Source organism: Podarcis tiliguerta, assembly GCF_965153285.1.
Source record: "Podarcis tiliguerta genome assembly, chromosome: 3".
Taxonomy (NCBI): domain Eukaryota; kingdom Metazoa; phylum Chordata; class Lepidosauria; order Squamata; family Lacertidae; genus Podarcis; species Podarcis tiliguerta.
In genome coordinates, this window is record NC_139536.1 from 4,360,304 (window position 1) to 4,385,639 (window position 25,336).

The 25,336-nt window shown below is 46.9% G+C and overlaps 2 protein-coding genes across 9 annotated transcripts in view; one reads left to right on the top strand and one right to left on the bottom strand.

Moving 5' to 3' along the window:
* The window catches only part of INTS9 (integrator complex subunit 9), a 74,009-nt gene extending 62,096 nt beyond the window's left edge, over window positions 1-11,913 (bottom strand). Inside the window, exons 1-2 of the mRNA XM_083432620.1 lie at window positions 11,754-11,913; window positions 5,236-5,363 (exon numbers count right to left, since the gene is read on the bottom strand). Of these exons, the coding sequence (XP_083288746.1) occupies window positions 5,236-5,363; window positions 11,754-11,762 (137 nt within the window). The 5' untranslated portion in view covers window positions 11,763-11,913. The remainder of the gene's footprint in view (window positions 1-5,235; window positions 5,364-11,753) is intronic.
* Window positions 11,914-12,081: 168 nt separating this feature from the next.
* Window positions 12,082-25,336, top strand: part of HMBOX1 (homeobox containing 1) — a 129,246-nt gene continuing 115,991 nt past the window's right edge. For 6 of the 8 annotated variants that reach the window (XM_083432709.1, XM_083432714.1, XM_083432712.1 and 3 more), the window contains exon 1: window positions 12,083-12,453. The gene's annotated coding sequence lies outside the window, so the exon portion shown is untranslated. Of the gene's footprint in view, window positions 12,454-14,901; window positions 14,924-25,336 lie in introns of those variants that run through there. The other 2 variants (XM_083432710.1, XM_083432711.1) reach the window with 2 other exon arrangements.

Sequence of the window (25,336 nt, forward strand, 5' to 3'; positions counted from 1 at the left end):
AAGAGGTTCCTACTGGGAAGCGTGGGAGGAAGGCGATCATGGCCTCCAGGGTTTCGTGATGCAGAGGTAAAGGGAAACTGAGTGCAGTTGGACATGTTTCAAGTTGCGAGAAAGGAGATTCCAACTAAACATCAGGAAGAACTTTCTGACGGCAAGAGTTGTTTGGCAGTGGAGGGTCTCCCTTGGGAGACTCCCTTGGGTCTCCACATAGAGGAGGGAGAAAGGTTGTTTTCTGCTGCTCCAGAGAAGCGGACACGGAGCAATGGATCCAAACTACAAGAAAGAAGATTCCACCTAAACATTAGGAAGAACTTCCTGACAGTAGGAGCTGTTCGACAGTGGAATTTGCTGCCAAGGAGTGTGGTGGAGTCTCCTTCTTTGGAGGTCTTTAAGCAGAGGCTTGACAACCATATGTCAGGAGTGCTCTGATGGTGTTTCCTGCTTGGCAGGGGGTTGGACTCGATGGCCCTTGTGGTCTCTTCCAACTCTATGATTCTATGATTCTAGGTTGTGGACTCTCCTTCTGTGGAGGTTTTTAAGCAGAGGTTGGGTGGCCATCTGCCATGGATGCTTTAGCTGAGATGCCTGCATCCATGAAGATGTATGCGACAACGGCCGCGAGAGTTTTAATAGCACAAGGATGGAAGACTGAAGAAACCCCAACTAAAGAATCATGGCAAGAAAAATTGATGGACTATTCAGAACTGGCAAAACGGACATACAAGCTACAGGACAAGGATAACTGTGTCTTTAAAGATGAATGGGAAACCTTTACAATATATTTGAAGACGCAACAAAGCGAACTGGACTCCCTGGCAGGTTTTGAATAAACATTCACAATTTTTTTACTAATAATAATTAGCTAAATAGTTTGAGGATCTACACAACTGTGTAACATGCAGAAAACAGCATTCTTAGAGAAACCAAAGACTGGAACTGAGGGAAGTCGGGGGTGGGTGGGTTCTGTGGGGGGAGGGAGGGGGAGGGAGGAAAAATGGGGGGGGGGAATAAGGATGATATATTTCTGGATAATATGTTTTGTTTTAATCTTGAATAAAAAGTTATCTAAAAAAATAGCTGAGATTCCTGCATCAAAAGGGGTTGTACTAAATGACCTCAAGGTTCTCTTCTAACTCTATGATCTATGCAAGGAGTTGAGAAGGAGCAGAGCAAGGCTCTGTACCATTGAGACTAACTCCTCCATCACAGCCACCATGCCAGGATACCACGAGTCTTTGTGGCAGAAAAGGGGTACCAGCAACATCTGGGGGGGGGGGGACACACAGGTTTCCTCATACCTGGAATAAACACATACAGTGAGGGGGGGAAGTTATTTGATCCCCTGCTAAATTTGCCCGTTTGCTCTCCAACGAAGAAATGACCAGTCCATAATTTTAATGGTAGGTTTATAGTAACTGTGAGAGACAGAATAACAACAGGAAAACCCCCCAGAAACCCAGAAGACAAAAGTCAGAGATTGGTGTGCAGCATAATGAGTGAAATAAGTGTTCGATCCCTTTGCAAAATGTGACTTAGTACTTGGTGGCAAAACCCTTGTTGGCAATTACAGAGGTCAGATGTTTCTGGTAGGTGGCCACCAGGTTTGCACACATCTCAGGAGGTACCGTATTTTTCGCTCTATAAGACGCACCAGACCACAAGGCGCACCTAGTTTTTGGAGGAGGAAAACAAGAAAAAAAATATTCTGAATCTCAGAAGCCAGAACAGCAAGAAGGATCGCTGCACAGCGAAAGCAGGAATCCCTCTTCCTGTTCTGGCTTCTGGGATAGCTGCACAGCCTGCATTCGCTCCATAAGACGCACACACATTTCCCCTTACTTTTTAGGAGGGGAAAAGTGAGTCTTATAGAGCAAAAAATACGGTATTTTGTCCCACTCCTCTTTGCAGATCCTCTCCAAGTCAGTAAGATTTCAAGGCTGATGTGCAGCTACTCGAACCTTCAGCTCCTGTTTTCCTGTTATTATTCTGTCTCTCACAGCTACAGTAAACCTACCATTAAAATTATGGACCGGTCATTTCTTTGTCAGGGGGCGAACGGGCAAATACTCCCCCCCCCCACTGTACTCTTTAAAGAGAGACGATGAAGAGGTGAGCTGCTTGCCCGGGAACTTTACGCTCCTCCCCGATAAGCACAAGATGTTCCCTTTCGATGATGCAATATGCAAGAGGGGAGTGGGAGGGGGGGGGGACGATCAACGTCTCCCGCGATATTGAGGCTCTCTTCCCAGAAGCCTCCCAAATAAAGCAACTCTCGCCGACGGGCTCCTGACAGTGTAATGAAGTGATTGATTAATCCTAAATAGCTCGACACGACACATAAATAAAACAAGCAAATGTGACGCTCCTCCAGACAGGAAAGGTTAACAGCCTCCCTGCGACCGGATTTCAGCATCTCTGCAGTCGGATTCTGTTACAGGAGGAGAAGTTTCGATTGTTCAACCTGCTTCCCAGAACCACATACAGGCTGCTTACGAACGTAAAGCCACGTTCCTTGGAATATTAGTTCTGGTGGTGGTGCGATCTCATCTACTACTATTAATTATTATTTGTATTAATTACTATTATCTGTTATTATTAATCACCCACCCTTTACCCTAAGGTCTAAGGGCAGGTTACAGTTAGGTAAAGGGAGCGCTGACCATTAGGTAAAGTTGTGGCCGACTCTGGGGTTGCGGCGCTCATCTCGCTTTATTGGCCGAGGGAGCCAGCGTACAGCTTCCGGGTCATGTGGCCAGCAGGACTAAGCCGCTTCTGGCCGTTTACCTTCCCGCCGGAGCGGTACCTATTGATCTACTTGCACTTCGACGTGCTTTTGAACTGCTAGGTGGGCAGGAGCAGGGACCGAGCAACAGGAGCTCAACGTGTCGCGGGGATTTGAACTGCCGGCTTTCTGATCAGCAAGTCCTAGGCTCTGTGGTTTAACCCACAGCGCCACCAGCCCGGGGGCCAGATATGACTCAATCGCCTTCTAAATCTGGCCCGCAGATGATCCGGGAATCAGTGTGTTTCTACATGAGTAGAATGTGTGCTTTTATTTAAAATGCATCTCTGGGTTGTTTGTGGGGCATAGGAATTCATTCATTCCTGCCCGCCCCCCAAAATTAGTCCGGCCTTCCACAAGCTCTGAGGGACAGTGGACCGGCCCCCTGCTGAAAAAGTTTGCTGACCCCTGATGTAAGTCATGGGCCCTGCCTGCTAGCCTGCTCTCTAAAATATCACTGGTTTGCTCCTTTCTATATCTAGGGTGCCTACATTCTGGATGGACTGGTTGCATGGTAATATGTACAAATGGCTTTAGGTCTATAAATAACTGTCTAGGATATATTCAACACAAAAACCAGCAACACAAAAACCATTGGTACCTATTTATCTACTTGCACTTTGACGTGCTTTTGAACTGCTAAGTGGGCAGGAGCTGGAGCCGAGCAAGGGGAGCTCACCCCATCGCGGGGATTCGAACCGCCGACCTTCTGATCGGCAAGTCCTAGGCTCTGTGGTTTAATCCACAGCGCCACCTGCGTCCCCATAGGTTACAGTTTAAAACAGTTTAAAACAACTTACAATCACAAAAAGGAAGCTAGGAATCTGTACAGGCAGCTCTCACGTGGGAGCAATCTGCTTGTACAGTACGAAGGTCAGGGCAAGCATGGTCTGAAGGGACATGCTTAGCACGTAAGAAGAGCTCTGTTGGATCAGGCCAACGGCCCATGTAGTCCGGAGGCGTAACATGGGTTGCCGCTGCCCGTGACGGGGCAAGTGTTGCATCCCAACCCCCTGGTAGACTGGGCAGCAGTCAGCCCCTTTGCCAGCCGGTGCCTAATCAAGGGAGACTCTCCTTGCAAACTAGCTCCAACCTGGGAGCAGAGATCATAGAATCATAGAGTTGGAAGAGACCACAAGGGTCATCGAGTCCAACCCCCTGCCAAGCAGGAACCACCATCAGAGCACTCCTGACATATGGTTGTCAAGCCTCTGCTTAAAGACCTCCAAAGAAGGAGACTCCACCACACTCCTTGGCAGCAAATCCCACTGTCGAACAGCTCTTACTGTCAGGAAGTTCTTCCTAATGTTTAGGTGGAATCTTCTTTCTTGTAGTTTGGATCCATTGCTCCGTGTCCGCTTCTCTGGAGCAGCAGAAAACAACCTTTCTCCCTCCTCTATGTGACATCCTTTGATATATTTGAACATGGCTATCATATCACCCCTTAACCTCCTCTTCTCCAGGCTAAACATGCCCAGCTCCCTTAGCCATTCCTCATAAGGCATCGTTTCCAGGCCTTTGACCATTTTGGTTGCCCTCCTCTGGACACGTTCCAGTTTGTCAGTGTCCTTCTTGAACTGTGGTGCCCAGAACTGGACACAGTACTCCAGGTGAGGTCTGACCAGAGCAGAATACAGTGGCACTATAACTTCCCTTGATCTAGATGCTATACTCCTATTGATGCAGCCCAGAATTGCATTGGCTTTTTTAGCTGCCGCGTCACACTGTTGGCTCATGTCAAGTTTGTGGTCAACCAAGACTCCTAGATCCTTTTCACATGTACTGCTCTCAAGCCAGAGAGCAGAGAATAAGGCAGAGAAATGTGATGCCAGAAGCACCTCTGCCCTCTTGCCGTCCCGTGACAGCCATCTCAGTTGCTTCGTTTGAGCTGTGGCAAGGACTTCTCAGTGCACCCATTGGGAGACCCACATCCTTTTCTGATTATGTTGAAGATCCTGTAACATATCTGCTTTTTAATTTGTGGGGTGGGCTGCTGTGTGTGTGTGTGTCTGGGAGGGGGAGATATATGCCTGGCCAGCTTGCACTTTCCTCCTGCCTCCCATTTATCTCTCCTTGCCTGAAGAAGCCAGAAAAGATGACAGATCCGTGACCTCACTTGCGCTGAGCCCCTGCCGCAATACTTTACTGAAGCTTAGAATAAATTATCTGGAAAACCGAATCGATAAATCCATAAACCGTTTTCCATCTACTGAGCCAAAGGACGTTATTTTGATAAAGGGAATTTTTAAGTGGACTAAGTCTATTTATGCTATCGGGCGATGCTGCGTGCTCATTTGAAAAAGAAAAAAAAACCTCCTTTCCCAGGCAAGTCAGCTCTGGGCTTTCCTCCCAGAAAGAATGGCCTCACCCCCTAAAAACTTCTCCCTCCCCGAAATCTAGCTAACGAAGTGGAAAGCAGAACCGGAGAGCGTGCAAGGAGCCTCGGGACTTACCTCTGGACCAAAGGCAGGGGCAGGAAGTTGAGCGTCGAGGTCATATCCAGCCCACAGTCGAGCATAATGGTGGTCGATTTGAACTTGAGGACGTTGCATGGCAGCGTTGGGTGTCCGGACAGGCAGTACTAAGGGAATGAGATGGGATCCAATAAATGACCAGCCCCAATAAAAGCAAAAGGAATCTGCAGGCCTGGAAGGGAGGAAGAAGCTTTGCCAACCAGTCTGCTGTCCAAGAATCCTTGCCATATTTTAAATACTCTCATAATGGTTCAAGGTTAGCACGACCTGCTCCCCATTCTCGTTGACACTTATTCACTGAGCTAAATTTACTTATTCACTGAGCAAAATTTCTGGTTTCGCCAGAAGTGGCTTAGTCATGCTGGCCATTTGACCCAGAAAAACTGTCTGCGGACAAACGTAGGCTCCTTCGGCCAGTAAAGCGAGATGAGTGCCACAACACCAGAGTTGTTCGCGGCTGGACCTAACTGTCAGGGGTACTTTAACTCTTTACGTTTCTGAGCACAATTAAAAGTGTTGGTGCTGACCTTGAAAGCCCTAAACGGCCTCGGCCCAGTATACCTGAAGGAGCGTCTCCACCCCCATCATTCTGCCCAGACACTGACATCCAGCTCTGTGGGCCTTTTGGCAGTTCCTTCCCTACAAAAAGTGAGGTTACAGGGAACCAGGCAGAGGGTCTTCTCGGTGGTGGCACCCGCCCTGTGGAACGCTCTCCCATCAGATGTCAAGGAAATAAACAACTATCTGACTTTTAGGAGACACCTGAAGGCAGCCCTGTTTAGGAAAGTTTTTAATGTTTGACGTTTTATTGTGCTTTTAATATTCTGTTGCGAGTCGCCCGGGCGGGGGCATCACAAATGTTAGTCTGATCAACCATGGCGACAGAAGTGATTTAATAATGGAACATTTTCACATTTATTATTAGAAACTTCCTAGTAATTCCATCTCATGAAAAGTATTAATAGAAAGGGCTAGTCACACGCAACAGAAATGCTGCTCAGATTTATTAGTCTATATTCTATTACATATGTGGCAATGATGCGCCTATCACTGATTGGCTAAGCTGCAGTGATGGCTTAAAATGATCAGCAACTTAGTGAATGGAGCTCTTTTCAGTCCAGGTTTTGTGAGGGAAGGGGATGTTGTCAGGTTGGATGGTGTTTAGGATACTGCCTTTTGCTTGGGCTTAGAACCTCAATGTCAGAGGCTGGACTCAACTTCACTGAAGGATCCTGGTACCTCGCTCCAGATACAACATTACCCAGAGATTGGTGTAAGGTCAGGGGCTCCTGGTCCTCCTCTGATGAGGAGACCCCTGACTGAGGCATAGCACCCATCCCTTGTCTAGACCCTAAGAGTTGTGGCTTCTCCTATCACGGCAGCCTCATGACTTGGAAAATCTAAAGGGAACCCTGACCGTTAGGTCCAGTCGCAGACGACTCTGGGGCTGCGGCGCTCATCTCGCTTTATTGGCCGAGGGAGCCGGCGTACAGCTTCCGGGTCATGTGGCCAGCATGACTAAGCCGCTTCTGGCGAACCAGAGCAGCACACGGAAATGCCGTTTACCTTCCCACCAGAGTGGTACCTATTTATCTACTTGCACTTTGTCATGCTTTCGAACTGCTAGGTTGGCAGGAGCAGGGACCGAGCAACAGGAGCTCACCCCGTTGCGGGGATTCGAACCGCCGACCTTCTGATCGGCAAGCCCTAGGCTCTGTGGTTTAGACCACAGCGCCATCCGTGTCCCTGGAAAATCTAAGAGGGGTGCAAAAAAGAGGGGCGAAGTACTTCTAATTGTGCTTTTACAGGTAATTCTGTTGGGAGCTGCCCAGAGTGGCTGGGAAAATCCAGCCGGATGAGCGAGGTATAAATGATAAATAATAATAATAGCCGAAGGAGCAGAGCTCAATTTCACAACATGGTCTGAACTAACTGAGCCACTAGATCTTTGCAAAGAAAAAGAACCCTTTTGCAAAGAGCAGGATTACCAGAAACTACGCACCAGCAGAAACAGCTGGAGTGCAAGATATATCGTTCTCGGGTCTATCGCCAAAAGTCTTGGTTGGCAGAAGAGGGCAGGAAATAAGACCAAGTGTTTGTCCAAAGTTTGGGCAGTCAGATGCCTGGGGACAACCTTGCAGAAGAGGCAGGTTCATGCAACCACTTAAGAGGTATTGACGGGAACATAGGTTGACGCTAAGCGGAAAAGCATTACCCATCGCCCAAGATGGAAAAGAGGGAACTCTCGATATGAGAGGAGATCTCGATCGCTGACCGTGCCAAGTCCAAAGCAAAGAAGGCTGGCTTATTCCCTTAAGTACGTTACCAGAGAGCTCTTTGAGAATCAACTAATACCAAACGTATGAAATCAGAATATGCAAACATGGGTGCATTTGTGCGCGAGGGAGAAAAATCAAAATGCAAACACGGTGAGAGTCAAGGCAAAGAGAACGATGGCAACAAGCCCTAAGCCCCTTGCTGGTGAAATCACTCCAGGATAAGGCAGCAAACATTCTATACTGGGCAGAACACACGTTTTTTTAAAATAAAAAAAATCGTTTCATTTTCTCAAGTTCTATGGTTTGGACTTTCAATTTAAAACAAGAATTACATACGGCATTTATGAACGACCATATAGCAGAAATACACAATAATCACACACAGAGAGAAATAATAGGAAAGGGGGCATGACACAAACTACACACAATTCACACATCATCCTATGCCTGCTTACTCTGAAATAAACCTCACCATGTTTGATACGTCTGTAAAGGTAAAGGGACCCCTGACCGTTAGGTCCAGTCGTGGTCGACTCTGGGGTTGCGGCGCTCATCTGGCTTTATTGGTCGCAGGAGCCAGCGTACATGTGGCCAGCATGACTAAGCCGCTTCTGGCGAACCAGAGCAGCACACGAAAACGCCGTTTACCTTCCCGCCAGAGTGATGACCTATTTATCTACTTGAACTTTGACGTGCTTTCGAACTGCTAGGTTGGCAGGAGCAGGGACCGAGCAACGGGAGCTCAATCCATAGCAGGGATTCAAACCGCCAACCTTCCAATCAGCAAGCCCTAGGCTCTGTAGTTTAACCCACAGCGCCACCCATGTCTTGATAGGGTTTCCTCCTTTGCAAATCTGTTGCTGCCATTAAATAGAGAGTAAAATTCACACCAGGGATGAGGAACCTCCAGGTGCTATCCTGACTCTCTTGCAATTAAATTGCCCGGGGTTCCCCCCAGACTTGAGGGGTTCAAACATTATGAAAGGGGGGGGGGGAGAAAACCCTCTCTCCTCCTCCTCCTCCTGTGTGTTTAAGATTGTAAACCCGTGGGGAATGATTTGTGCTGCAGTTTACTTTTTGCAAAGCCCCTAGACATTTTAAAGCATTTTAATGATCATGATAATATCACAGAATTGTAGGGGTTGGAAAGGGCCGTGGTCCAACCCCCTTTCAACGTTAAATCTATGCTGTAAGGAACCCTCAGATGTGAAGTTCTCCGTTGGATTTTGGACTATGAGTATGTATTATTACACCAGGGGTTCCTTGTGGAAGCAATGGCTGTTCATCTGGTTTGTTTCTGGTGGAGAGGCAAGGTGCTTTCACATGTGAGAATTAAATTAGCTTTACTTAAAGTGAGAAAGTACATGCGATTTTAAAATAGCTCTCTTCCCCAATGTCTCCTGCAATGGCTTAAATAAAAAGATGCATCTTCCCGGATCAAACTCAGGGTAGTGATGTTAAATTCTCGAGAATAACCTTTGGGAGAATATTACTGAGCATATTTTCGATTAATTGAGAATATTAGAGAATTTTCATTTAAAATAGGAGAATATTCATTTTAATGCATTGAAAATGATATAATTTTAACGCATTGAAAATGATATAATTAGTTAATATACATGTTTATTCATGGGCAAACTTGTTCAGATGGCAACCAAAAACTGTACAGATACTTTTATTCAATGGGGCAATGCAGTGAATTCACATTCTTTGATTTTTTGCACCAAACTTGAAATCAAAACTTCAACATGAATGACTCATGTTAATCACTAAGTCTGCCACTAACCATATTAAAGCTACTTTCTGTAAAAAACAACAACTACACTATATGGCCAAGGGTATAGAACTGCTAAGAATAAGGTCACACCAAAATAGAAAAAAGGCTATTACATATAATTGAAATACATATGAATTCAAATGTTCATCAAATTAAATGAATAGCATTTTTAAAACTAAAAAAATTAATAATAACTTTTCTGTAGCTCACTTTTCAGAACTGCCAGTGGTGAATGACAGAATGCCCAGTAAGGTAACTGGATTAATAAATCAATCAATCATTATTCATTACTTGCACTGGCAATATCACAGCTTGACTTATTCTTTACCAGATTTTTAAAATGTGGTTTGTAAAACTGGTTCTTACATTAGAATTTACAGTTTGTGCAGAATATTCTCCGGAGAATTTCTCATTCTTGAGACTATTCTCTGCAGAATATTCTCACCTCACATCACTAAGTCAGGGTCCATCTAGCCTAGCAACCTGCTCCTAATAGCGGCCAACTCTTCTGGAAAGCCCTCAAGGAGGACAGATGGCCAACAGCTCTCCTACTGCTTGTCTCCAACACCAAATTCTCGGAGGTAGACTGCTCCCAATGTGGAGGTTCCACTGAGATACAGTGGTACCTCAGGTTAAGTACTTAATTCGTTCCGGAGGTCCGTTCTTAACCTGAAACTGTTCTTAACCTGAAGCACCACTTTAGCTAATGGGGCCTCCCGCTGCCGCCACACCGCTGCTGTGCGATTTCTGTTCTCATCCTGAAGCAAAGTTCTTAACCCGAGGTACTATTTCTCGGTCAGCGGAGTCTGTAACCTGAAGCATCTGTAACCTGAAGCGTCTGTAACCCGAGGTACCAATGTATTGTGATTTCCCCTCTGCAGATGTACCACTGGTCCTGTTGTCCTTTACAAATTTGCCTAACCTTCCCTTAAAGCAGGTAATGGGGAAAATGTGGATCTCCAGATTTTGGGAGACTGCAATTCCCATAATCCCTGGCCATTGCCAGTGCTGGCTGTGGACGATGGGAGTTGGGAAGTCAACATCAGGAGGGCCCGCATTTCTGCTTTAATGCCATCTTGTAGCAGGGAGTTCCACAAGCTGCTCGTGTTTTGCATGAAATACTTGCGTTTGAATTTATGACCATCCGTATTCACACATGACAAGAACAATATGCGACGGACACTAAAATGGTGATTTCTTTGGAAATAGTGCAGCTACTATAAAACCTGAGGCTCATAAATCCAGAGATTCCCCCTTCTTTATAGGAAAGCTGCAAGATTCTCATAGAATCATAGAGTTGGAAGAGACCACTAGGGCCATCGAGTCCAACCCCCTGGCAAGCAGGAAACACCATCAGAGCACTCCTGACATATGGTTGTCAAGCCTCTGCTTAAAGACCTCCAAAGAAGGAGACTCCACCACACTCCTTGGCAGCAAATTCCACTGTCGGACAGCTCTTACTGTCAGGAAGTTCTTCCTAATGTTTAGGTGGAATCTTCTTTCTTGTAGTTTGGATCCATTGCTCCATGTCCGCTTCTCTGGAGCAGCAGAAAACAACCTTTCTCCCTCCTCTATGTGACATCCTTTGATATATTTGAACATGGCTATCATATCACCGCTTAACCTCCTCTTCTCCAGGCTAAACATGCCCAGCTCCCTTAGCTGTTCCTCATAAGGCATCGTTTCCAGGCCTTTGACCATTTTGGTTGCCCTCCTCTGGACACGTTCCAGTTTGTCAGTGTCCTTCTTGAACTGTGGTGCCCAGAACTGGACACAGTACTCCAGGTGAGGTCTGACCAGAGCAGAATACAGTGGCACTATTACTTCCCTTGATCTAGATGCTATACTCCTATTGATGCAGCCCAGAATTGCATTGGCTTTTTTAGCTGCCGCGTCACACTGTTGGCTCATGTCAAGTTTGTGGTCAACCAAGACTCCTAGATCCTTTTCACATGTACTGCCCTCAAGCCAGGTGTCACCCATCTTGTATTTGTGCCTCTCTCTTTTTTTGCCCAAGTGCAATACTTTACATTTCTCCCTGTTAAAATTCATCTTGTTTGTTTTGGCCCAGTTCTCTAATCTGTCAAGGTCGTTTTGAAGTGTGATCCTGTCTTCTGGGGTGTTAGCCACCCCTCCCAGTTTGGTGTCATCTGCAAATTTGATCAGGATGCCCTTGAGTCCATCCTCCAAGTCGTTGATAAAGATGTTGAATAAGACTGGGCCCAAGACAGAACCCTGTGGCACCCCTCAGCCATAGCATCCCTGTCAGGTGGCCTCCAAGGAAGAAATGAGGCTCTTTCTTCTATATATGGATAATAATAGCCTCCAGATTAAATCTCCCCACCCTCAGGGGAGCCGAGGTCCACCTCGCAGGGCTGCAGGGCGCGTGTGTGTCCCCCTCATGCCGGTCCCCCGCCTCCCCACCAGCCTCCCCAACTCACCAGCTTCATGCTTCACCCGGCTGTTATTTGCAGAGGACCGGCCCCTTCCCCGGCCTAGGCCTCTCCCCCCGCAAAGCACGCTGGGATATGTAGTCTCCCTATGGTGCCCTCCTCATTCTGTCCCCAATGAAGTCATGGGCAGCCGGCCGAAGAGCATGCCGGGAACCGTAGTCCCCTCCTGGCTGCGTTTCACCCCGACGCCAACCTGCTCCTCGCTCTCCCGTCTCCTGCCGCCTCATTGGCGCGGCGCGCGGGGGCCGCCGGGAGTCGTAGTCCCCACCCGCCCGGCCTGCGCCGGCCCCCTTGGGGAAGGAGGACTACAAATCCCAGGGCCTCCCCGCGGCGGCAGGTGGGAGCTTGGATGTTGATATCAACATGGCGCTTGTCAGACAGACAAAGGCAGCCAGTCTGGTCTGATTGAGCTCAGAGGGGAGCAGGGAGGAGTGGGAGGGGTTTTTCCCCCTTCTCTTCCTTGGGGGGCGCCAGGGGGAGCTGGGGCTGGGGGCTTGCAGGGCTTGGCACACACCCCTGGGCACACTGCCCCCCCTCATTTTATTTTTGCAGACCCCCCCTGCAAGGAAAAGGGGGAGGAAAAACCCACCAAGCCAGCCTCTTTCCTTTTCTGGAGCCACCCCCCCTCACCCCCCCAACTCCTGCCGTTCAATGGTCAAGTGGAGAAGGAAGAACGCGGGACCCAAAGGTGAGTTGTCCTTTGGGCAGGGAAGGGCATGATCTGGGGTGGGGAGTTGGGGGGTGCGAGTGATCTTGCAAAAGGGGAGAGGAAAAGTGGGGTATGACTTCCACCACCTCTCCCCCCCCCCCGTTCACCTCTTTTTGGGGGTTCTGGTGGGAGCGATTCATTGCAACCTTTGGGAGTTAGGAGGGGTGGGGTGGGAGGGAGGTGGCGAAAAATGCACCCTAAGTAACTTTTGTGGCGTATAAGAATTTTTAAGAGTCAATGGAAAGAGGGGGGATGTTTTTCCTTCTGAGTTTTGTGTGTGGTGGGGAAGTCTTTTGCAAATACCTTTTCAAAAAAGGGGGGTATTTCTTATTTATTTAAAATTTTTGGTGGGGAAGTTTTAAAAAAGGAATAGGGGCACCCCTTTCGTTCCCCTTGAAAGGTCTGGTTTGGGGGCAAAAAGAGGTGGGGATGAAATGCCTAGATGGGTGCTTGCTCACGGTTCATAGTTGCCTCTTATCTCACTTTAGCCATCCTTTTGGGAGGCAGGCAAAGTGAAATGAAAGCTTGGATTAATCGTCTTGATGTGCTCATATGTCTTGAGTGGTTCCGGTGGTCCTGAACTGGGTTGAGAGACCGTTGTCGATGATGCCGATCATGTTTATTCTGGATTAATTACTTGAAAGGGAAGATGTGGTGTTGTCTGGATTTGAGTTTGCGTTTTCCCCTCCCAAGCATCTGAAAACCTTAGGCTTAACGGAGCCCTGATAATCTTTGCATTGAATTAGCCAGGCAAAGCCACACCAGTCTGACATGATTGTTTCCTAACAAATGTGTTCTTGCTTAGGTCAAGGTGGTGATCCCTCAGGGCATGAGAAAAGTCAAACAGGGATGCTTCTCTCGCCTTCAGTGCAAACCACATGAACAAAAAAATCCTGTTTTGCATGATGTGTGGGATTTGCATGACTTGTGTGTGATGATGGCAGGATGGTTTCTGCTTGTTACTTTACGGCTAGGGTTTGCTGGGATCTTAGCAGCGAGACCAATGACAAATTCCTTTTTGATGATCTTGCAGGGCAGCTGTCTTCATCTTGACGGTCCTAGTACTTTTCAGAGTGCCTGAAATGGGGAATTATTATTTTAAGAAATGAAAATAAGGATATAAGGTTGGGAGGTTTCATGTCTGCCAAGTCTTGCTGGGGAATTGGTCTCAGTACTGACTGGAGCAACTGATACTCTGCTTATAGGCAGCTTTAGCTAAAGCTGCATTAATCTCAAACTTTCGTATTCCTATTGCCTTGAGTGTACTAAAACGAGCTGAAATATTTTGACCTAACTGAGTTGTGGACAGGAGGCAGGGAAGGTTTTCGACACACAGCGCTTGTGCTGAAGAAGCTGTTCTCTATTTTTTTCTCTTTTCTTTTTGGTGTGATGAGAATGTTAGTATGCAAAATGTGCACAGGTTGAAGAGGGAGAGAAGGTGCTTCTTAAGGTTGCTGATGGGGTCTGTGTCAGGATACCTGAGGCACTGAGGCTAAAAGATCCTCCTCAAAGAAGAGAGAATGACAAGCAGAAGGTGTGAACTGTTGCTGCATCCAGACCTTCAGAGGGAGGGGTTGGGATCCGCTATGGGAATACTGGCTTGGCACAGGAGAAAGGAATGCCTTAGCCTTAAGGAAACCAATTTGTGCGGCACTTGGATGTCATGCGATTTTCGTCCCCTTTTACGCACGTAATATTGCTGATTCAGACCTCTTTTGGAACATGGGTAAAGGCTGCTTTCTGCACTTTGCACCTTAGATGTTTCTGGGGCTGGTCGCCAGCACCTAAAATCTGATGCAAGCGCCTAGGAGTTTTGAAAGTTTTCCTTCCCTACCTCTCAGAAAGTTAAGAGGATGCTGTAAATGAACCGTTGTGGTACCTTGAGTGAAGGGCTGAACTTGAGCCTGCGAGGTTCTGTTTCACATCCAATGCAGCCAGGGATTCGCTGGGACTTTAGCTCCAGCTAAAGAGCCCCCTCCCCTTCAAATCCCATTCTAGGTCACAATCTGAAACCCATTGATCTGAGATTAAGCCCCATGGAAGTCAATAGGATTTACTTCTGCATATGCATGGTTAGGATTGCACTGTTAGCCATGAGATCATTAGCAGTGCAGTCCTATTCATGTTTACTCAGAAGCCAGTTCCTTTGAGTTAGTTCATGGGGGGTTTATTGCTAGATAGGCTACAGTCCTATACACACCAGTCTTGGACGGAACACCAATTCCTACTCTCAACCCTTTTTTCATCCTCAGCCTCGGGATAGCAACAGTGATCCACCTTACAGGATTGTTTGTAAGGATTACCAAGGGAGAATGAGGATCTCTTTGAACGCCCAGAAGCATTATTCCAGTGCTAAGCTGTAGTATTTCTATTTTCCAGACTTGTGTCCCATCTGTAAAATAGGAAGGTGGCTGAGAAAGTGAGGCCTCGATGCTCGATATCTCCATGGGTAATCTGAACAAGTATTATTATTTTTAAATCCTCTTGTGCGTCTTGGCAGGAGGGAAATATAAAGGAGGGGACCGGTGGGGCTGCCTTGAAAACTGCTCGTTCTTTTTTCATTGAAGCATCACCGTTATGCCCAGATAGGACCAGACTTTCCTGATGGGGTTTAAAAGGCTCACCCCGTGGAAGTGAGTTTGAGCTTTCTGCTTCTGTTTGGGCAGCTGTCTTTTGGCTGTGTAAGTAAGAGAGACTAAGGTTAAAAAGAGAGAGGGTGGGAGAAAGGTGTGACTCCCGACCTAATGAAGAGAAATCATGTTTTGAATTAGCCGGGAAGCACGGAATGAATTCAGACAAAGAGGCTGCATTTCTAGTGGAGTGTTCAGAACCGGATTGGTGATGTTTTGTTCTATGCCTCTGACTTACATTTCATTAGAGACCATTGGGCTACCTAACTTGCCATTATTATGCATTTATTTAGAGTGGTGCTTGGTTTTTTAAAAAATATTCTTCAGCCAGAAAGAGTTCCTTACAAGTGTTAGCGATATGGCAGTCCCAGCACTTGGGCTTGCAATCTAAAAGACGTTGTAGCAGAAAAAGAAAAGGCACTGGGATGAGTATACTGGCTGCTCTGACTGGCAGCTGCTCTCCATGGTCTTGGGCAAAGATCTTCCTTAGCAACTGCAATGCAGGGGGGTGGGCTAGATGACATTCAGGGGTCCCTTCCAACTCTGCAGTTCTGTGATTGAGATCCCGTGAGATTGCACCTGTGACTTCTGGCAGGGAAAGCATGTGCTCAACCAAAGGGTGATGTTTAGAAGGATTGCAGCCGCCCAACCTTGGTCATATTCCCCGGCCCCACGAATGAATGGCCAAGGCTTGCTGCGAGCTGCTAGGGGCTGGTTTGCTGCTGACAGTCAGCTTCTGTTTGGATAACAAGTTAGCTGCGGACTGAAGTCACCTCCTCTCCAAAAAAGAGAGAGAGAGAGAGAGAAAGCCTAGTTAATGTGTGGCAGCGTTTTCCTGACCTTGGGAGTTGTACCTAAACGCCATTGTTTTCCAAGCTGCTTCGCAGCTTCCTATTTTCCTAGTGCTTTCTGGAAGGATAAGAATATTTGCAGTGCGTTTGAAGCTGACGGGTAAACCCCAGCTAGCTAAAGCTGAGTTTTTGCAAATTGCACCGGTATAAATCTCTCTGCTGCTGTTGCCGCTTGAACGCTGTGCTTGGAATAAAACACTGGCTTTTCTGAAAGCCCTGTACCTTTCCCTTTCCTTTTTTCCCTTTTGGTCATTGTGGAGTCTGCGCCATTTCTGAGCTCACTTCCTGAGTTGAGGGCAGCCTGGGACAGGACAGGGCGATTGAGATGAATCGCTTCCACCCCTGTGGAAGACCTGTGGGCCTCTGAACCATGAGTTCGTCTTTGATTGTGAGCTCAGGCTTCGCAGGATGAAGAAACAGATTTTTGGCTGCACTGTGCATCCCCAGAAATAATCCTGGGAACTGTAGTTCCTTAGCGCTGCTGGGAATTGTAGCTCTGTGAAGGGTGAACTACGGTTCCCAGAATTATTTGGGAGAAGTCATGTGCTTTAAATATGTGGTTTGTGTGTAGTTACCTCTGTATGTTCTCCTCCACTGTCTTCCAAACCCTCTTTTTCTTTGAACCGCTCTAAGCCCTGCTCCGGGCCTTGCCACAGGTGAAAGGAAGTCATTAAGTACATACAACTTCATTTTCTAACATTCATCCCTCCCCTCTCCTGCCCTCCCCTCCCTCATTTGTTCCCCTGCTGTCAAACTGTAGGTTTGTAAGCTCCTTGGGGCAGAGGCTTCTCGCAGTCCTGTTTATGTTTAAAAAAATGCATTTTGCGGAGGGGGCTGTGTCTATAAAAGAATATGTTGTGTTTCCGATCCATTGACCTCCATTGACGTGATCTGTGAAATGCAGACAGAAACTCAGTGTGTCGAATGTGTTTTTTAAGCTCGTTGAACTTGACTAGCATACTACTGTTCTCCCCATACAGCAGGAGAAGGTAGACTGGGATCTACTGGTAAATCTTTTGCTAAGGTTACTGGCCCCCACTAAGGGCAGTGACAATAAAGTAACCTATAGGAAAACAACTAGCCAGGAAGAGTGGGCATTTGACTGACAGGGCTATACTCTGACCCTGGAAACAAATCCTTAGGCTCGGAATGTGCTCAGAGGCACCGTTTTCTTTTAACTCTACCTGTACATCATTCTCACCTGTGGATGTATCCTCAAGATAACTAACTCGGTAATAAAACTACCCCTCCTGTGCTTTTTAACTCACTTGCTTCGCAGGCTGAAAACTCCCTCGCTCCTTGCATCCCTGTTTGTGGATGATTTTTCCCCCAATCCATTTTTTACGGCCAGTCCAAGTCCAGGAGATGACCTCATCGCTTCAGGCTAATGAATGCTGAACAGAAGGGCATTTTAAAAACATTTTTTCTGGGTGCAAGCAATGTCAGATCCCGTACAGCCATACCTCGGGTTACGAACGTGATCCATGTGGGATCTGCACGACGCAATTTGGCACTTCTGTGCATGTGTGTGACGTCATTTTGGTGCTTCTGCGCATGCGCGAGTCCCAAAACCCAGAAGTAACCTGTTCTGGTACTTCCGGGTTTGGCGCAATCCACAACGCGAAAATGCGCAACCTGAAGTGTTCGTAACCCAAGGTATGACTGTACTTGTGATCTGGAGCTGGATACTATTTAAAAAAAAATTGTATTAGGGAAGAGGTGGTTGTTTAACAAGCGGAGCATTGATCCGGGATTTGAGATGGGAGTAAGGGGCTGGTCCATTGCTGCCCTTGAAACTGACCCAGAAACTCCAGCGGGTGCAGAATGCTGCAGCGAGACACCTTATGGGGTCTTCGCCGCGGGATCACATTCATCCAGTGCTATACCAGCTGCACTGGCTCCCAGTGGAGTACAGGATCAGGTTTAAGGGCCTGGTTTTGACCTTTAAAGCCCTATACGGCCTAGGATCCTCATACCTACAGGACTGCCTCTTCTAGTATGCCCCATGGAGGACCTTACGGTCTGCAAATAATAACACCTTGGAGATTGCGGGCTTCTAGGCTGGCCTCGACCAGGGCCAGGGCCTTTTCGGCCTTGGCCCTGGCCTGGTGAAACGCTCTACCAAAAGAGATCAGGGTCCTGCGGGATTTGACATCTTTCCGCAGTGCCTGCAAGATGGAGTTGTTCTGCCAGGCCTTTGGTCAGGGCTCAGCCTGACTCCCCTTTTATTTTTGTTTAAGAACTAATATAAAAGAGGCCTCCCAGCATTCTCACAGGCCCATGTAAGATCAGCGTACAGTGCTACCTCGGGTTAAGAACTTAATTCGTTCTGGAGGTCTGTTCTTAACCTGAAGCACCACTTTAGCTAATGCGGCCTCCCGCTGCCACTGCGCCGCTGCCACGCGATTTCTGTTCTCATCCTGAAGCAAAGTTCTTAACTCGAGGTACTATTTCTGGGTTGGCGGAGTCTGTAACCTAAAGCGTATGTAACCCGAGGTACCACTGTATACAGTTGGGCCGACGAGCACTCACTGTTCCCAACCCATACCCTACGGAAAGCCATCTGATTAGATTTTAATTTGATTTTGACCTGTTTTAAAGAGGTAATTATTGTTTGATTTTTATACCAGTGTTATATATCTGATGTTAGCCGTCCTGAGCCTGGAGAGGGTGGGATATAAATAAAAGTTTGTTTGTTTGTTTATGATGCTCAGGAAAGAATTCTGTCTACCTGTCCTGCAAAGGATCCCAAGGTGGGTTCTGTGGGATGCTCTGTCTGAATGTGGGTGATGCAGCGTTCAAGTTGTGAAAGAGGAGACTCAGCTGGAGAGAGGAGGGAGAGAAACTGCTGGCTCACGGGCTCCCCATCACTGTGGAAGGCTAGTCCCATGATACGAACAGCTCATTTCTGCAGTGCTTATCAGGTGGTGGGCTTGCGTGTGCTGCCGTTTCCTTCCTAAGGATAGGGAAGCTGGCCTTTATTTCTCCCACGAGGGCAGAAATAAAGCCGTCCAGAATGTCGCTAGCAACGCATCAGTGTTTTCGGGGCCTGTGGGCGGTGCTGGGAACGGTTAGGAAGTTGGGAGTTCTTAGCAGGGATGCCTGAGGAACCTGTTCCCTGCAAATCCCAGTGTGAGCCGCACTTTCTGGGCTTTCTGGAACAGAGCTCACCCTTCGGATTTTGATTTCCTCTCCAGATTTCACGGCGCAGCTATCAGCTCCAAGACAGGGGATTAAATAACGTTTTAGGATAAAAGATGTTTAGAAATGCATACTTTGGGGCATAAAAAGGTAAAGGGACCCCTGACCATTAGGTCCAGTCGGGACCGACTCTGGGGTTGCGGCATTCATCTTGCTTTATTGGCTGAGGGAGCTGGCGTACAGCTTCCGGGTCATGTGGCCAGCATTACAAAGCCGCTTATGGTGAACCAGAGCAGCGCACAGAAACGCCGTCTACCTTCCCGCCAGAGCGGTACCTATTTATTTCTTTGCACCTTGAAGTGCTTTTGAACTGCTAGGTTGGCAGAGGCAGGGACCAAGCAACGGGAGCTCACCCCGTCGTGGGGATTCGAACCGCCGACCTTCTGATCGGCAAGTCCTAGGCTCTGTGGTTTAACCCACAGCGCCACCCACGTCCCACTTTGGGGCATAGGGGCATCTTATTTAAAAGAGCTTTTGTAGCCCACTGAACACCTTTTCCCAAAAGCTCTCTTATTATTATTATTATTTATTGTTTGTTTGCTTTGCATACGGTGCGATGCAATACCCTGCTCCCTTCCCAACTTTGATGAATTATTGGCAGCTATGATTCATCCCTGTCATGCAAGGCAGACAGTATGTGCGTGTTCCTAAAAGGTCGCCTCACCTATTATGCACCTAATCGATCACACTGCTGGGCAGCCGAGAGCCTCCCAACGTAGGAGCCAAGCCTCGAGTGTTTGGAATTCCCTCTCCGTGGATACAGTGGTACCTCAGGTTACATATGTTTTAGGTTATATACGCTTCAGGTTACAGACTCCGCTAACCCAGAAATAGTGCTTCAGGTTAAGAACTTTGCTTCAGGATGAGAACAGAAATCGTACTCCAGTGGCGTGGCAGCAGCAGGAGGCCCCATTAACTAAAGTGGTGCTTCAGGTTAAGAACAGTTTCAGGTTAAGAACAGACCTCCGGAACGAATTAAGTGCTTAAGCCGAGGTACCACTGTATTAGGCAGGCTCCATCTCAGCTGTCTTTTCACCTTCCTCTTCCAACTATTCTTCTAAGCTGAGATCTTTCCTGGTGTGCATCCACACTGGAGGAGGGAGAAAGGTTGTGTTCTGCTGCTCCAGAGAAGCGGACACGGAGCAATGGATCCAAACTACAAGAAAGAAGATTCCACCTAAACATTAGGAAGAACTTCCTGACAGTAAGAGCTGCTCGACAGTGGAATTTGCTGCCAAGGAGTGTGGTGGAGTCTCCTTCTTTGGAGGTCTTTAAGCAGAGGCTTGACAACCATATGCCAGGAGTGCTCTGATGGTGTTTCCTGCTTGGCAGGGGGTTGGACTCGATGGCCCTTGTGGTCTCTTCCAACTCTATGATTCTATGGAACCATGCTGAAAATGTTTTAATTCCTTTATCGTTGGCCTGTTCGTCGCCCTGGGCTGAATATATCTGCTCATGATATTTTGCACGCTCAACTTCTGTGGAGTGACAATCAATATTGCAAGTTTCCCCTCCCAATATGATAAAACCCAACAGCAGCCATGAACGCCAATCACGGATTCCAGCATTTCCCATTTTCCTGCTGAACATGAGCTGCCAGTTGTCTTTTGCTTGGCTGTTGAGCTTCTTGCGGAGCAAAAGTCCCCTGCCCTGTCTGTAATGATGACGAGGTTTGCGTCCTGTGCAGATTCCGTCAACAGGCACCTGTCAACAATTAATACAAACCATACATCCATTTTTAAATATATATATATATATATATATGCAGGTTTTGGTGTCCTCGGGTGTCTTCCCGTGTAAAAGTTGGGGTGTCTAGGCGACGTTTCGACGAGGTCTCACTCGTCATCTTCAGGCTGGTGCTTTCGGCTTCTTGTTACTGGAACAGAGCAGGATCTTAGTGTTTGAGTTCCTATAAATACTGTTGAGGAGGTGTGGTGTATAGCCTCCAATGTTCTGGGCAGAGAGGAGGTTCCCAGGCTAGTGTGCCTTTTCTTCTTTTGTTCCTTAATTACTTGAGGGATATCTTGAGTGATTTCTTGAGTGATTTCCTGAATCCCACTTAGGTGGGTCATTAGGTGTGGATTAGTTGCTAAAGCCTTCGTGTCTTGAACTCTTGAACTTTGTGAAGAGTTTTTCTGAGAAGATGGCTGTACTGCACTTGGTTGTGCTCTGGCTTGGCTTCGTGTATAGGGGCGAGCTGTGGTTTTGTGGCCTGTGCCAGCCAGATCTGTGTAGGGATTGCAGGGGGGTGCAGCATCCGGAGGTGCCACCCTGGTTTGGCTACTGGATGGTGTCTGTAATTTATCTGTGGAGAGGGTCTGGGTTTGGGTCTGGTGTGGTTGATTGGTGATGGCGTTCTGTGTGCCTCTGGATCTGGTGTCAGATTTTGTGGGGAGGGCTAATTTCCAGATGTCTGGCAAGCGGGATGTGTCGTCACCATACACGAAGCCAAGCCAGAGCACAACCAAGTGCAGTACAGCCATCTTCTCAGAAAAACTCTTCACAAAGTTCAAGAGTTCAAGACACGAAGGCTTTAGCAACTAATCCACACCTAATGACCCACCTAAGTGGGATTCAGGAAATCACTCAAGAAATCACTCAAGATATCCCTCAAGTAATTAAGGAACAAAAGAAGAAAAGGCACACTAGCCTGGGAACCTCCTCTCTGCCCAGAACATTGGAGGCTATACACCACACCTCCTCAACAGTATTTATAGGAACTCAAACACTAAGATCCTGCTCTGTTCCAGTAACAAGAAGCCGAAAGCACCAGCCTGAAGATGACGAGTGAGACCTCGTCGAAACGTCGCCTAGACACCCCAACTTTTACACGGGAAGACACCCGAGGACACCAAAACCTGCATTCCTGTACCCGTGAAAATCTACGAAAGCATATATATATATATATATATATATATATATATATATATATATAAATACAGAAAGCTAAAAACATATAAAAACATATAAAAATCATTAAGGGTAAAGGTAAAGGTACCCCTGCCCGTACGGGCCAGTCTTGCCAGACTCTAGGGTTGTGCGTGTTGGTTTCTGTTTTCCTTCACTGTGCAGCGAAAGGGCTTGTCACGAGACAGGTGTTTACATTCCACAGTCTGTACTGTACTGTTGGAGTTTCTCACGGGAAAGGGAGACTGGATGTGACGTACACTGGTTTCCTGTTTTTCACTGTGTTGTTTCTCTCCAAGCTGTCGAGGAGAGAGGATGCTTTTCTGCTCCGGCAGAGGCAAGATGTCTTTCTGTAATATAACTGCTTTGAACTGTAAATAAAGCAACCAAGAGTATGCAGCACGTACTCCTCATCCTTCCGCTGGGCACGGAACTCTGCTTTAACCAACACGTGGTTATGGGCCCAGAAGTCGAATCGGAGTGCCGGCAAAGGATCGGAATGCAGAGGGACAGATCGGATTGGAATCTGCTCTGCGCATAAACATGATTGATGAGGTATGTTGCTACTGCTCCGGGCAGCCTGCCAGCTTCTAGTTAATGGCTTTATGGCTGGACTTTGAACTGTTAAAGCCGTTTTGCCGGGAATAGGAAAATGGCTCCCAGGCTCAAGTTACTATGCTGGGGAAATCGAAAGTAACTTTTAAGTGCGCTTTTGGAATAAAGCAGGTGCAGCAGTGACGCAGCAAGATTTAAAGCAGCATATATGACGCTGAAGGCTAATGCCAGAGTCATGATGGCCCTTCAGGATGCTTGTGGGATTCCTAAGCTCAACAAGAAAAATTATGCCGACTGGGTTTTGTATGCAGAGGCAATTCTGCGGAAAGAGGGTTTGTTTGAGGTCATTACAGAAACCCCCCCAGCTCCAGTTACAGATGCATGGAAAGTTAAGGATTCCAAAGCACGGGGAACACTTACATTGATAGTATCCCCAGAAGAGCTCTGTCTATTGCGTGATAAGACCTCAGCCAGAGAAATTTGGGATTCTTTGAGAGAGGCTCACTTAAGGACAGAAGCTGGATCTACTATGTTTTACTTTAACAAGCTGCATAATATGGCTCTTGCTGAAGGTGGAGATGTGCGTTTACATCTGATGGAGATGCAAAATCTGAGACATGAGCTGCAACAGAGAGGACTCAACTTTCCAGAGGCTATGGTTTCACGCTTCACTCCAAAGGTTGCAGAGGTCCAGAAGACGTCTAGATCTTTCTTCGTTGTTGATTCGGCGGCGACCCACCACATGTGCAACGATAAGAGACTTTTTGTGTCTTTTACACCGCAGGAAGGTGCGATTCACCAGGCGGATGACCACACTATTCCCAGTAAAGGCTACGGAACTGTTGTTCTTCACAGTTTGGACTTATCGATACAGAATGTCCTTTACGTGCCAGACGCCAAACATAATCTGCTCAGCGTTGGACAACTGAATGAGCGGAACATTGACGTTTCCTTCAAGAACAAAAAGTGCATCATCACAAAGAAAAATGACTATGAATTGCATGCTGAATATGTTGATCGTTTGTTTGTTTTGTATTATGATGATGTTGTGCAGGATGACACTTGTTGCATTGCAGGTTCTAACAAAAGTTTGCATGCAGGATGTATTCATGATTTTCATCGAAAATTTGGTCATTTGCATTTTGAGGCAGTATCTAAAATGCCTGCCTTGGTTGAAGGTATGACTATTAGACCCTGCAGGTACCACATGAAGTGCAAAGCATGCGCAGCAAACAAGGTGAAAATGGCTGCGAAAGGTAAGGTGTCTAGTAGGCAAGCTACGGAACCATACCAGATTATTCATGCTGATTTAGTTGGACCACTAGCGCCCTCTTTGGGTGGAAATAGGTACTTCATGGTTCTCATTGACGCATTTTCTAGATATATTTTTGTGTACAATCTCAAGCAGAAATCAGAGGCTTTTCCTAGGTTCAAGGAATTCTGTGCTTGGTTGGAAAATGTGCATGGTAAGAAGATAAAGACTCTTTTCAGTGATCGCGGGGGAGAATTCACTTCTCAGCAGTTTGAAGCTTTTCTGACTGAGAAAGGAATTCAACACGATTTGTCTAGTCCTCGCTCGCCATGGCAGAATGGACTTGCGGAACGGGCAAATCAGACATTGCTTCAAGGGTTAAAAACCTTGCTGCATGATGCCAATCTTCCAGAGAGTTATTGGGCCGAATCTCTCTCGTGTTTTGTTTACAGTTACAATCGCAGGTTATCTTCAGCGATTGGTTGTACCCCCTATGAGAAGATGTTTGGCAAGAAGCCATACATCAAACACATGAAAATTTTTGGTTCTGACATGTGGGTTCATTCACCACAAAATTCAAAGTTAGACAAGCGTGGATTGCATGGTATCTTTCTAGGTTATCAGAAAGGGTCTTACAGAATAATGATGACTGACTCTAAGACAATTAAGCTCACGAGAAGTGTTGAATACAATGCAAAGTGGGGGGAGAATGTGGGAATTTTCCAATGTTATCCTGATGACAGTGATGAGACTGAGGATAGTCAGAAGCAACCACAACAACCCACACCCACTGATGAAGGTTCTGAGTCTGAATCTGAAACTGAATCGGGTGATTCAGAGGATTTCAAGAGTGCGAAAGCCTCTATGCGACCCTCTGAAAGCTCTGATCAAGAATTGGAAGAACCATTGTTCACAATAGGTCGCTTTTCTCCTAAGAAGGAAGAGGAGAGTGTTGAAGACTTAAGGCTAATTCGTAGGTCACAGAGAGCCACAAAAGGCAAACCTCCAAAGAGATTTGCTGATGAATTTGCTACGATAGCAGTAACAGCTGTTAAAAGCTCCAAGAAGGTATTTGAACCTTCAAGTTTCCAAGAAATCCAGGGTTTGGATTCAAAGGAAGCTGAACCATGGTTAAATGCCATGAAGGCTGAGCTTGATTCCTTGGAAAGGAACAAAACATGGGAGCTAGTTCCAGTAGTTCCAGGAATGAAACTGCTTGGAAGCAAATGGGTCTTCAAAGCGAAGACTGATCAAAATGGCAAGATAGTCAGACACAAAGCCAGATTGGTAGCCAGAGGTTTTGCACAAGTACCAGGTGAAGACTATCACGAGACCTACTCACCCACAGTGAGGTATGAAAGCATTAGGCTTATGCTCAAGCTAGCTGCAGAGGAAAATCTACACATTAGTCACCATGATATTAATACAGCTTTTCTGTACGGATCTCTGGATGAATCACTTTATAT